This window comes from Varanus komodoensis, unplaced genomic scaffold (genome assembly GCF_004798865.1).
Source record: "Varanus komodoensis strain SLA01 unplaced genomic scaffold, ASM479886v1 scaffold17, whole genome shotgun sequence".
Taxonomy (NCBI): Eukaryota; Metazoa; Chordata; class Lepidosauria; order Squamata; family Varanidae; genus Varanus; species Varanus komodoensis.
The window spans coordinates 8,304,228-8,318,697 of NW_025335505.1; the positions used below are offsets into that span (position 1 = coordinate 8,304,228).

The 14,470-nt window shown below is 41.1% G+C and overlaps 1 protein-coding gene across 7 annotated transcripts in view; it reads right to left on the reverse strand.

The window, feature by feature from the left end:
* PIGN (phosphatidylinositol glycan anchor biosynthesis class N) overlaps nucleotides 1-14,470 on the reverse strand; it is a 93,997-nt gene that overhangs the window by 36,023 nt on the left and 43,504 nt on the right. For all 7 annotated transcript variants that reach the window (XM_044426419.1, XM_044426423.1, XM_044426420.1 and 4 more), the window contains 6 exons: nucleotides 12,823-12,962; nucleotides 11,429-11,528; nucleotides 11,103-11,195; nucleotides 9,798-9,889; nucleotides 8,225-8,339; nucleotides 895-1,003 (listed from right to left, as the gene is read on the reverse strand). In XM_044426419.1, coding sequence (XP_044282354.1) covers nucleotides 895-1,003; nucleotides 8,225-8,339; nucleotides 9,798-9,889; nucleotides 11,103-11,195; nucleotides 11,429-11,528; nucleotides 12,823-12,962 — 649 coding nt within the window. The remainder of the gene's footprint in view (nucleotides 1-894; nucleotides 1,004-8,224; nucleotides 8,340-9,797; nucleotides 9,890-11,102; nucleotides 11,196-11,428; nucleotides 11,529-12,822; nucleotides 12,963-14,470) is intronic.

Consider the following 14,470-nt stretch of genomic DNA (forward strand, 5'->3'; position numbering starts at 1 on the left):
GATTGCTGGGGAACACAGGAGGGCTTGGCTGAATTCATGTCCTGCTTGTTGATTTCCTGCAGGCAGCTGGTTGGGCACTATGTGAACAGATCGGACTGGATGGGCCCTTGGTCTGATTCAGGATGGCGCCACTGACATAGCAAATTAGTCTGAGAGACTGCAGCTGGCTTAAATCCATCCAGATAGCTTTGTGCCTGTGTGGGGATTTCAACCTGGGACTTCCCACTCTCTCTCCAACTCTGTGATCACTACACCACACAATCATATGTCCATCCAGCTGCTGTCCACAGTTTGACTAAGAACCATTCTTGAGGGGTCCTACCAGTTGCTGGAAAGGTCTTTCCTAAAGGCACAGGTGCTTTTCTTCACCTGCTCTCTGAATCATTCAACTGGATGCAGCACATGTGCTCTGCAGAGTTGCAAGAGGCCCCAAGAGGCTTCCTTGGCAGATTTCTCCAGAGTTCTCTCAGCTGGTACACAGAATGAAGCCCATCAGACGTGCCTGCAATTCCAGGTTCAGGAACTGCTTCAGGCCTCAACCTGTAAGGATCATCTGAACTCTGCACTAGTTTATGAGGCCTCTCATGAACACCACACTGCATGAGTCACCTTCAAACATCAACCTGTTTCTGAATTAGTATTGCTCACGCAGAGCTGAGTATGTCCTTTCCAGGTGTCTTATTCTTTTTCAGACAATGTTTGTGGATTCTTTCATTTATACATAATTACAGAACATGACCCTTCCAAGGCTAGCTGATTCTGGTCAAGTCATGTTCCTTCAGGTTACATTCTTAAACATGGGGACATACATATAAACAGCCAAAAGACCAGTAAGCCGACATTCTGTACTTTATCTGTATCCAAGATAATCTCAGTCAAGATAAGTAGGCTTACCTAATGTTGTCCAGCTAATGATTTGATTTATTACAGGCAATCCTTGCTTGCTGTGAAGACTGCTGTGGGTGCTATTCACAATATACGTTGACAATGCCAGACTCGCCAACTGAGGAGGAGGAGGAAAGAAAGGGATAGTTGAGCCAGGTGGTTCCAGTATATCACAATGACTGAGGAATATTCATCGTCTTAAAAGTAAAGATCACTATTTCCCCCACAAAAGCCACACTGACAAAAGAAAGGAAATACAAGCAAGTCTGAGCAATGTCTTACATATTTGGAACATTAGTAAGGGAAGTGTCCGAGTTTATCTGGCAGGGTGCAAGGAAAGCACTGTTTACTGTGAATGAGACACCTCCATTTCTTATGTTCTCATGCAGTTTAGAGGTGGCTTGCTACATTCCTCTCCAGGAAAGAACCTATTAAATCTACTTCCTTTCATCCCCACAGCATTCCGGCTGCTCCAACACCACATTGGCTGGGTTCAGACAACATGATAACTGACACTCAAGGGTTGAGTATGAGTTGTCATTGAACTGTGAGTTGAAATGTGGGTTTTGTCTGAATGTACCTGCACAGCCATGAACAAGTAATGAAATGAACCTATGACTTGTTTTTGGGTTGTTCATCAGGTATTACCATAGCTGGGTCCAAGAAATGGTGTAATGTGCAACCCACAGTCAGCCCTTGAGTATGGATTATATTGTTAGAGCCCAGCCATTGGTGGGTTAACACAACACAAGAAGCCACAGTGTATAGGCCAGGGGTGGCTTACTGTGCTGTATAAACCCAGACAGAGTGGCTAACATGTAATGCTCCTGGGTTCAGACAACACAACCAACCAACCTGGCTTACAAAGCACTCTGGCTTGTTACATTAATTGAACCCAGTTATTATGCCCTCCATTGGGATATCTTTAAAAATATTTAGCAAGTTCTCCCCTTCCCTGTTCCACCTGAAACAGCTCATTTTACATTTTGCACCTGCCTACACACACAAGTTATTTACCATCCCCATCTCCTGTTACATATCCGTTAGAGGTGAGATAATAATTTAGAATACAGAATGATCGCAAAAGGTCTGTAACATCTGCAGTTTAAAAAAGGATTAGGTAGCAAGCTATGTTAAAATGCAGACAGCCAGAGTGGAATGAGAGTGGGCAGACATGTTGTGAAGGCTGCCAACTGGGATGGCTTTAAAAGGAGATGAGAAAATTCTTAGAGAGTAAGTTTATCAATGGCTACTGGTTCTGAAAGCTGTGTAGCCCCTCCAGAATCAGAGGCAGCATGTCTATTTAGACCAGATCCTGGGCAACATGGGCTGGAGGTGTCATGTCAGCTGGCTAGTAAGTCTTTCACACAAACATTCATTACCTGTTCAAAATACTGGACCTGTACTGGAGCACAGAACATATCACCAAATGTAAGGAACTATGTCAAAACTCTAAACAAACAAACAGGATAGAAGTCCTGGAACCACCCAGTGTTCGACATTTCATTTCATCATACATTTCTGGAGATATTAAGTATTGTATAACCCCATTATATTTTGGACGCTCCCGTAAACTATTCAGCAACTCCCAGAGCAAACTGTCAATTCATACTTGCATAACTGCATTTCATGCTTGGTTTCACCCAGACAGAATAAATAGGGGAACAACAACGAAAACCCAACCCACTCAAGAGGAAGACTTTCAACAGAGTTTATTTAAGAGAGAGATTTGTCAATAAGAATCCATTTCCAAGCTTTCAGAGTTACAGATTAGAGAGGTAATTAGAGCAGGTCATCAAGCAGCAGTTATTTGGCATTGGGTTTTATGCTGGTTTAATGAACTTTGCCTGATGTGCCATCATGTGACAATTCAAAGTGCAAGCCCTGTGTAATATATCCCTCTTACCATACCCAGTACAGACTTTGGACTTATGGATTAATATACTGCTACCTTCCCACATTTTAATTTTACCAAAGCCAGTATATACAACAAACCACCATTCTGTGTTATATTTGAAACCTGTGCAGCAAAATGGGGTGGGGGGAAGCCTGGAGAATCTAGTCATAAAAAAAGAATGCATTAGATTCTCATTGTCCCAGCTTAGAAAGCATTATCCTACCCACACCAGCAGGTAAGGAGAGAAGAAAGTCCATATGGAAAGGAGTTTGTTACTCTAGATGCATCTGTGTGTGTCAGAAACATGTGTACCAATTATTTCAGCCCAGAAGGCATCTGCAGCAAGTTCCCCAAGATCTTTTTTCAGATGTTGCACCGGAGTAAGGCGGTGCTGGCGTAATGCTGTTTGCTCTGAAACTGTAAAAGGCGACCTTCGCAACCTGCCCTAACCACTAACTACAAAAACACACTATATACACTGGGTGTGTGGGGAAGCCCGAAGATCTTGTTTTAGGCAGATCCAAGGCTACTTTCATGACAGTGAAAATAGATCAAAGCTGCTGCCATTCTAGCCTCAACAGTTAAACATGCAAAAGTTTGCTATTTTGTTACCCTTCTCTCTTTTTTTAAAATGTACTTTGGTAAAGCTGCAGAATTCCACACTGTCAGTCACAAGGCACAGACACAAGCAAAAACATAAAATAAAATAGAGATTCTGAAATAAGACAAATTTGGTGAAGCTAATTAGGAATTTATTTAGCTTCATACAAGAGATTAATGGCTTGGTGATCAATGTTTCAAGCCCATTCAAGAGGATAACAAAAGGGAAAGTGTATACAAGTCCCAAACAGGAGTAAATCAAATTGGAGGTGGCAGATTACAACCTCATACTGATTTTAGTTCCATCAGCACACACAGGCCTGCCTGACACATCACATTTTAAGAGTATCCAAGTTTTCAAGTGTACATTTCAATAATAGTAAGCAATCCCAAACATGTCCATCACACAAATACACATCCTCCTCAAAGAGCTCTGATAGTGTTTGTCAAGGATACTGGGACTTTCTTTGATGACTTGCAACTGCACAATGCATGAAATGAAAGTGACCTGGAAGCAGAGTCCTCTCATTCACTTCTAAAACCCACAATGGAGCCACAGTCTTTGCCACCCTGCTCCTTCCATATTGTCAGCAGAACTTAAAGGATTCTGAGTGCAGAAAGCAGGGTAAGCTGACCTCTTATACTGACGTGTTTTCAGGTAATTGGCCAAACCTTGATGGCCAATTTGACTAGGAAACTCCATTACAACCTGTTCAGCCCAGGAGTTAATCCAGACAAGTGTCAAGCAAAGGAAAGGTAAGACAAAACATGGTTTCTTTTATTAGTTAAACTAGGGATGGAATTGCAAATATTGTTCCCCAGGTGAAGATTAATTTACTGAAAATGATCTTTCTTAATCAAAAATCTAGGAACTTCTTACTTGCTGACTTACGGCTATTGAAATGTATTGTGACCAAATAAAAGTTCCCTTATGACCAGCCAAATGGGAAATAATGATGACTGGAACAAATCAATTACACCCTTTGTGAATATCATTTTATTTTTACCTTTTGCATTTGGAAAGGTTAATTCTGTGGCAAAGTCAACAGGCCAAGTCAGCCCCTTTTACTCATGCCAGAAAAACACGCATGCATAAATTAAGGCATTTCAAAGCAAGTAAAAGGGAAACACTAATTACAAGGCTACAGCAAATTACACAGTTGCAATCTATTTAGGTTTTTATCTTATTCTGTTTAGCCCCTTAATTCTTCCATCCATACTTTATTTACAGTGACACCTGGTGGTAAGAAATTATTTTTAAAAATATTTTACATTTAAGAATTACTACTATTAAATAGCTATTATACATTTGACAGATAAATATTCATATTACCTCCGATGATATGAATATTTCTGCCTGCTGGTAAAACTCCTGTTTACATGTGCACTGGGTAGTAATATTTAAATGCAATCCACCAGAACCCTATGACCTAAATGCCAAATTATATTGCCTCATTCATCTTATATTGCCTCATTCATCTTATATAGGCCAGTTTTATTATTCTCATATTAAAGACAGGGGAGAACTCAGGCTGAGAGATAATGGAACCTCTGCGGTTATTCAAAGCTTTCACATCTGAGATTAGATTTGAACCAGAAATGGGCATTCAGATGGCAAGTGCAGTTCAGTGAAAGCAAGTGCAAAGTGATGCACACTGGGATAACCCCCCCCCCCAATTTCTCATAGTTGTAGATGCAGTCTGACCATACATTTTGGGGTTTGAAACATTAGAAGCTGCCTTTTACTGAGTCAACACTACAGTCCAGGAGCAGGCTGAAGGCCAGGCACTGGAAAGACAGTCATGTTCAAGGTTTCTGGCAAAGTTTCTTCCCAGCCCTACTCGGAGATGTTGCAGACTGAACCTGGGACCCTCTGGATGGAACCACTGAGATAAAGTCCCTTCCCAAGTTGTAGCGCATGGCTTGACAAAAGTGTTGCCCCAGCATGCAGCTGTTATGAAAAAGGCATATTCCACACAGGAAATCACTAGGAAGGGAATCAGAAATGGAACTGTCACTCTTGCCTTGCCTTCATGCAAATCTATGGTGTGCCCCTCATTTGGAATGCTGCCTACAAGTTTGGTCATCACACATCAAAAAAGATATAGAATTAGAATCAGGCCAACCAAAATGATCAGGGGATAAAATAGCTCCCTTGGCAGAAGTTATTAGGTCTGAGGCTCTTTTTAGCTTGGAAAAATAATGGTAGAGGCGTGTAAAGTAAAAGATGGTTTAGAGAAAATGGAGTCTGCTACAATAACAGAACCATGAGTCATCCAAAGAAGCTGAACACTGGGGAGGTTGGGAGCAAGTAAAAGAAAGATGCAGTGTTTCAGCTGCAGTTGACCACCACCCCAACAAACCATCCTTGCCATGTTTGCATGTGGCTCAAATATTCACAATGGCAGCTCTGCCACAACAAAAATTGCCATGGGGAAATTCGCCCATGAAGTGCAAACTGGGTCTCTATCTTGAAGGATGATATAAATGATCAAAGCTGTTAGTTGCACCTCAATTTATTGCGCCTATAAGAGTGGGAGTTTCTTAGTGGGCCTTTTCAGAGGCAAATGTTAGTATCTCAGGTGCCAACACATTGATATAAACTGTAGAAATGGGGAAATGCCTTCTACAGGTCATAAATATAATTTTCCTATAGAAGCAGCTGACAGGCATTTCTCAACATCAGCTAAAGGAAATTTAGCAGCAATATGTAGTGCAGAGCTACTGCAACAACAAGATTAGTAATGAACTGGGAACTGAAATACGAACATTAGAAGAGCCATGCTGAATCAGACCAAAAGCCTCCCTGCCCCAGAATTCTGTTCGCGCTGCAGCAAAGGTGATGCCAATGGTGGGCCCACCCCAGGACATCAGTGCAGCAGCTCCCTCCTGCTTATGATTCCCAGCAACAGGCATTGGGCAGGTGTGCTCCCTGATACATGGCCACTGCGACCAGTATCTCTGGACAGCTTTACCTTCCATGAACATGGATAGCTTTACCTTTTTCAAGCCATCCAAACCAGCAGCCACCTTGGGTTGTGAATTCCATGCACTGTGCAAAGAAATACCCCTCCATCACCCAAACCACGCTATTTTATTGCTGGGGACTTTTTATTTTTCAGTACCGCTGTTCTGGCAATAGCAGTGTGTCTATTGTTTTTGCCACTGCTATGTGGAATGCAAGTTGCATTATGCAAGTTGCATAAGATGCATAAGTTTCCATTGGACAGCACTTGTAACATCATCAGTGGTACAAGCTGTACCACCCCATCCCCACGATCCCTGCTCCTCATTAACTATTAATTATTTTACTACTTCTTTAACAATGTTAAAAACCCTTAGTACGAAGTGGACAAAGATACAGTCTCGAGAAGAAGGAAGTTTCAGTGTTATTTTATGTTCCAGTATAAACCATGAGCTTACATTCTAAAGTGACCTGGTTTTAAACTATGCAACAGATATGCAGAAATATACTGTATATAATGGTAAAGCATAACCTATTTTGACAAAGTGGTTTCAGGCCATAAGCTAGGGATGTTCTTTATCTCTTTTCCCACCCACAGTGTCAACCCTACACAACCATATTTGTCCTTCATGCTGAGAATCCAGGGCAAAGAGGAAATATTTTAAGCTTTTAAAAATGAGCAGCAATAAAAAAGTAAAGAAGAGAATCATATTTATTTTGCTGTAATTTTGCAAAGTCTTATTTACATTCCCCCCCCCACACAAGAATTTTGTACAGAATATCAAAATATACCCTGAATGATTAAATCTTTTGCCTAAGTTCTTAACCAAGGCTGCTCTGTTCACCATACCTAAATCTTGTTAGTAAAGATGGAAATAATGACATTTGATTATGCTACATTGTTCCAGAGAGAAAGAAAGAGAGACTATGCAAGAGATCATCTAAGTACAATCACCTGCCAAAATTGTGAACTCCTCCTACTCATAGATCGATCCATGTGATTCACTTCACACTGCAGCAGAAGTAAGTGTGCCACGGAACATGGCCTGCAGACTAAACAACTCAAGATGCCAAGGGCTGCAAGCTTCCATATACTTATATGGAAGTTAGCAGTGTAAAACACTTACTATTAAATAAGCATACATACTTTTGTATGGTATTAAAGGTCTTAAACCAATCTGATATAGAGAAGTATTTCCTAACTCCAAATTTTTTAACCAGGTTTCACGCTCAAGGCTTTGTTTATCTCCAGCATCACTTGTCCATAGCACTGAATAGGTTGTCTCCAAAGCTCCAGAGAAAGAGATTGGTAGCTATCTTTTCTGGCAGTTTTACATTGCCAAGTATGTATGGAAGTGAGTTTTTTAAGAACAGAGCAACCAACTATATTTATGTCAACTTTCATCTTAAATGGATCCTCAAATACAAATCATGCAACAATTTATGTGCTAAAGTAAACACTGTTAATTAAAAACACACACACTTTTAATGCCTTTCTTGTTTAATATTATTTTTCACATTGTGTCTACCCTTTACCTAACACTAACTTCATGAAACTACTCAGTTACACAGCAGTCCTTATTGGACTACAAGGATCCTCCCATTAGCTTTTGTGAAGGGACAAACACCCAAAAGGTACAGAGGTTTCTTAATTATCAAGGTGATGTCCTCCTCTTTTAAAGAACACGAGCAACTCTGCTTTCTCTTTCGAAGTGCTGGATTGTAACCAGCAAGCCTAAGTGTTTCAAAATTTCAAATGTCTGGCAAAAGTCTAGATACTCGTAAGAAGTAGGTTAACTCAGAAGAATATGCAGAACTAATTTCTTTTAGAATGTGAAAGTAATGCTCTGTATTTCAAGTTCATAGAACTTCCTGACCTGAAGGAGATATACTTTGAGATCCTTATGATGCAAGTAGCTCTTTTTGCTTTTCCACAGACATGCCACCAGGTAGAATGAAGCTGTCAGCAGCATCAGCAAGCCTGCTGCAGTTCTGTAAAAAGTAAGCTCTTGTCAGTCCTTCATGAGACAAGGTATGGCTTTTGGAACAGTTTCAGAATGGTTTTTGTGGAGACTGAATTACTGGACCACTGAAGGGCAGCTATCCAACATGCATGAGAGATAAATCTGAGCATCGTGGAGGTCTGTGTGGGAAGGAGGGAAGTGTCAGAGTGAAGAATGTTAGACCACAGCCTCCTTTCCTTGCAGAAGTCCCAATATCTGAGAAAGCCTCTATTATTCCAAGCCTTTTAAGCAGCCATTGGGCTCATCATTTATCACAAATAAGAACAACCTTTAGGTAAGCATGCAAGTAAGTTTTCTAAAAGCTGGTTCCTTCTCAGAGAAAGGGCTGCTTTTCTTAACTGGCATCTTTACCAGATTCCAATTTGACTTATAGTTTCTGCCTCCTCCCTTTGACAGAAGAACCTGAACTATGACACGAGCTCTCTGTAGGTGTCCAGAAGTGACCCCTCCTTCCCCACACACCTCTGTAACACCTTTGTGCTGGCTTTGTTATCAGCCAATTCAAAAGCCAATCTTGGGTGAAAATGAATAGTTAGCTTTACTCCTTTAAGGCCACAGAGGAGTAGCCTTTGCACATATGAACTCAGAAATGCAGGAACTGTTTCAGCCATTTCCTATGCTGCACTATCTGTGTGAATAACATGGCTGAAGTGACTTCTGTTCACTTCACAGGCACTCAGAATCCAACAGGGTGCGAGCACATCATTCTTTTCCTTCCGTGCTGTTCCAGGTACTCTCCTTCTTCCAGCGGAGAAGGTCTCCATGCTATCAGGGATGCGGTAGCACAGGCTTGTGGGGCACATCCAGCCCTCTGGGGTTTCTAAGAAGGCCACACTCAATTTTCTGACCCCTCCCCCTTTCTTCAACAACCAATCCTTTGGTGGTTTCCCAGCTTTTGGGCCGTTTTCTCCCCTATTCTAAAAGGCTGGAATTCCTCTCCTAAGGCTTAGTTACAGACAGTAGGAGCGTTGCGCTCCAGTATGCTTGGACTTTTGGCATTTTGCCTTCAGCACCAAGGGCCTGTGGACTTCAGGAGCTTCTCTGAAATGCAACTCGGCCCTAGGACTGAAGGAGGCTCAATACCCCTTTCAAGAACCATTGGAAAGCTCTGATTTCCAGTCTGAAACAGCAGTGAAAGGATGCATTTACACTGCATATATAGGGCACAAGGATTATATTTACACAACACTATATGGCATGCTTCTCTAGAGATGGGGGATATAGTATGAGGTGTTCATTAAAGAACCTCATAAGCTAAATATAATTATGAATAATGTATTTCCCCAGATTATTTGAATTCTGAATTCCCACAACAGGTTGATGGGCTTTCGATAACATGATTTGTACCAACAACAGGAATCAGGTGAAATTTGTGCATGTTGAACGAGCAAGTGGAAACTTGAAACAATTTGATTTGTGCACTTACACCAGAGAGATATTTGGCTCCCTTCCCACAACAGGCAACAAGGGAAAGACTGCCAGAAGCAAACATGAAAGAATCCAGCCTAGCACAGTTGCCTACAAAACAAAAACAAAAACAAAACAGATGAGTCACATCTGCAAACAGAGCTAATGATGTAGATCGCTAAGCAAAAAACTAGGGCTCACATAAAGTCATGTTAGTTGTTATCCGAAGGTGTTTAAATCCTAATTGAAAATATCCATACACACGAGATGCAGCCTCCTGGCTACTATTTCAGTCAGAAGTAAACCCCAGAAGCTGAAGGAGAAAAGGTGCACGTCTTCCTTGTGTATGCGCCATGGTTTATCTCATCACAACTATTATAAAAAGAAGTCATAAACATGACAGGAAAGATGGTGCTGTGCTGCCCTGCCCTGGCAGAGTTCGCCTTGGGGCAGTTGCAGTGTAAAGTGCTGTACAAGTTAGCCAAAATCTCAGGGTGAGAATGCTCATACCAGCTTTCTGTGGCTAAAGAGTTTATTCTGGAGGTCACGAGATCAAAACGTAATAAAAGCAAGAGCTCACCCTTGAGTCAGATGTTTTAAGTTTCAGAAAAAGGTAGAACTTGATGCAGGGAAGTATGCTGAAATGCTTCCTTCATCTTGATTACTCTGCCACGCAGGACTGATTCTCACGACACAGACAGCTCATCATGGGATATTAAACCCACAATGAGCGTGTACTAGGCCACTATTTTGATTATGTAGCACTTGATCAAAGAGATTGGTGGTTGCACTGTGTTGTGAATCCAACCAATGTGGGTAATTCCCTCATATAACCATACTACTAATCGGGGATTATTCAACCCTGGAATAGCATGTGATGGCTGGACATAACACCCAATCTTCTTGAGCAGAGGTAGCTTATTTAAAATGGCAGTTGCAAACACCCAGCATAAACACCCAGCCCACAATAAATCAACTGTGTCATGTGAGCAAGGTGACAGAGGCCCCACTACATTTCTGATGACATTACAAATTTTAAATGGCTCCCTTAAGCTGAACTAATTTAGAGAACATTTAAACAATTAGAGAACACCCAACAAGGCACTGTTCAGATATGCTGGACTGCAACTCCCATAATTTCCAGCCATTGTGTTGCAGTCCAACATATCTGAAGGGTGCCATGCAGGGGAAGGCGACCCTAGAGGTTGCTTTGCTAAGTTCAAGCAAACACCCCAAAGTGCTCTCAGGAAGGTATGCATTCCCAAGAGGGTTGTGAAGATAAGCCTTTTATCAAAGAACCAGGACCTCACTCTATGGAAAATACCTTTGCTTGTGTCCACAGCTGAGTGACCAAGGGCCATGCGGAAAAGGCAACCAGGCCAAAGCTCAGTGCAAAGCGATAGAAGAATGAGAATACCTAGTTGAAACAAACATTCCCAAACAGAGAAAAATATATTTACTTATTGGTATATTAGCAAGACTGACATTTTCCTCAAACAGGTAAAAACCTTTTGCATATTCCATTTTTAGCTTTTTGTAAGTACCCTGTGTTCATTCCTTTTGTTATGGTTTAATTTTATGATTTTCTTTTGATACATTTACACTTTAAATGTTTTTGATAAATAATCTTAAAGTCATTACATTACTTACTAATATTTCAATTCCCAAGGTGCAAACTACTAAGAATCCCACAAATTGAGTTCGTTGAAAGTTCAAGAGAGATGTGTTAAGTCCTTGAATAACAGGGTATCTGGAAGGATTACACTAGATAATCATTTTCATTTTAAACCAGACAGCATATGTATACATATGGACATTTAATACATAAGAAACAGCAGTATTCTTATACGATTAGCACAAAACTTGAAAACATGTTTTGATTCATGTCGTTTCAGCCAGTTCAGACATTATGTTCAAGGTACAGCAGGAATGTCCATGAAGTGGAGAGACAGATCAGTGAGCACATACCCCTTCAAACGCATAGAAAGTATTTAAAGTACCAGGACATCACCATCTGAACTGCACCAAATTAAAATGAATTAAGCTATCATGAAGCTTATAAACTCCCAAACTTGGAGGTTAATAGAGGATGAAAGGACTGGCAGATGCAATCTTTGCCTCCACATCTCCTGTCCTGCATATTGGGCATTCTTGCCTAGCTAGCAGAAGCATCTCAGAGCAGGAGGAAAGAAAGCTGGAGAGACTTGGGGACAGCTTGTATCCTGGTCGCTCCAATCTCCTCTCCACTCAACCCACCAAAAGCTTGCTTTTTGCCCTTTCCAAGGTTGTTTTTCTGACCTTGGAGATGCAGCCAGCATGGTTCTTTCCACGCCAGCTGTGTTGTGGAGGGGTGCTGGAGGTCCAGTTCCCAGTTTTAAGTTTGGAACAGTGTCTCTGACCTCAGTTCTGGGAAATGAAACCATCCTTTTGCCTCTGATATTGTCTAGGAGCAAAAGGATTATTCTCTACTTGTAGGAATTCTGAGAAATGCCATCAGTACTTAGAGGACAGAGTTAAATTCTGCAGATGTCACCTGTCCCCCCACTTAGTGAGTCTATTTCTTTATCCTCTCCCTCCAGCCATAATTCACAAACATTCCATTCATCCATCCAACTTTGATGCTCATTGGCATCAACTGCAACATATCAATTTTTCTGTAAGCATTTCTGCTGATAAATGACTGTGTCCACCATAAAATACACGGTCATTGGCCTTACAGAACTTGACTCATTGCCCACTGTGAGCCAAAATCTAGCTCTGTGGGACATATAGAAAGATCAGATCCTGTCTGGATCATTTCCTTCTGCTCAGCCTTTCAGGCATATCTACATTTGTGGGAATGGTGTCTGCATGTTGTAAGATTATTTTTACTTTTCCAGTCAAAGTTTCTGAACTTACATAAAGTGGCCAAATAGGACCCATTAGTGGAAGCCACTCTTAGTTCATTCAAAGGCTTTAGAAAACAGACAATGCACACAGGGGAAGCAATATTTGGACCCAAATGCACTACAACGGTCCCCATTCCACACCATGTTTAAACTTACTCTTTCAATACTGCATACCATATTGGGACTGGTAATAGACAATATACATAGTAGGTCCAGGGCAAGCTTTGAAGGAACAGAAAAATGGCTATCAATGCTCCTATAGCTAGAAATGTATACTGCAGAAGACTGCCAGCAGCCTGAAAAACAAATAGGCACTTGTAAATATTATTTTAATATTATGAACATCTAATGTTACATTTCCAATTAAAACAATCGCAAACAATTCCCCATTTCCTCAGAACGATTGATACAAAGCCTTTGTTTCTGGCAGGCTTGGTATTTTGAAAGCACAGTGGCTGGAATCACAAGATGCCTTCTCTTCTCCATTCCAGCATGAGCCAGTTGCCCAACATGCCTAATTATCCCGATGGCATATGGCATCCCATGTTGTCCACACTCAGCAAGATGCACAGAAGGGGGTGGTTCAAAACAAGCCCTACCACACACTTCCCTGGGCTCTGATGCCAGGAAAAGCCATGTGCCTCAGAAGAATTAGGAAAATTGTGCAGCACACAACCAGCTTTCTTGAGGCCAGGGAAAAGATGCCACTGTGGCTTCTCAGTACTGATTTCTACATAGTAGACAGATAGCAACAGGCCCCACCTAGATAGGAAAACTGTACAGAAAATCCGGTAACCCTTTGTCGCAATTCAGCCCTGAACTACTTTATATGGACATACTTTTCTACTGAAACTAGCTTTAAAAACAGCTAATTTGTGAAACTGCATTGATATACAGGCTGATAAAGTTTACAGGTTGGGTCCAGCAATGTCCTTCCAAATGAACATGATTAGCAGATTGAATCCACTCCTCTTATTGCCACCTGTTTGTCTCCAAATCTGTGTGAGAGGTTTGGGAGGCCCTTCAGAGCAAATCTGGGGTAGGGGCATGTGAGTGGGAGGGGGAGATACTGCAGAAGATAGGACAAGAAGTGAAATTCCTCTTGCTTCCATCTCTACTGAGCAGAAGTCCACACATGTAACATTACATTTACCCCAATATAATTATGACTGCAATCCTAAGCATCTTTAGATAGAAGGGAATCCTACAGCTCCCTGGCTTCCCCACCCACTGTTGCCTGGGCAATTGTAGGAGTTGTAGGCCTTTTTTCTGCCTAAACGGGCTGGCCCCATTTAAAAAAGTTTGAGGACCCCTGGAATAGATCGTTAAAACCACTGGGTCTTAAGTTAGTCACAACTAACTCAAGTTTAATTCATTTCAAAGGGTCTACTCTTTGTAGGATTAATAGTGGATACAACACTTTGAAAGGAAATACAAGGTATGAAATATTATGTCTCTCCTACTCTCCATTCATTGGCATAAGCCCCTCTGGACTCAAAAGAGAACTTCTGCTATCAGGCAGAATAATATTATTAATTCATTATTAAATAATTGAAATAGGCATTTATACAATTCCACTATAAATATTCCTTGTTAGTCACTTTAATAAGACCATTTCTCTCATTTTATAAGGCAACTTTCAAGATTTTTTCCCTCTAACAAAACATGTTTGTTTTCTTCATTTTTTTCAGACTCAATGTCTCTACATTTCCTAACTGAAGAAACATAGCTTGCTTAAAAAATCTGCATTGGGGCAATGAAATGTTTGAAACAGCCTGTCTATTCCACCAGTACTGTAGCCCCC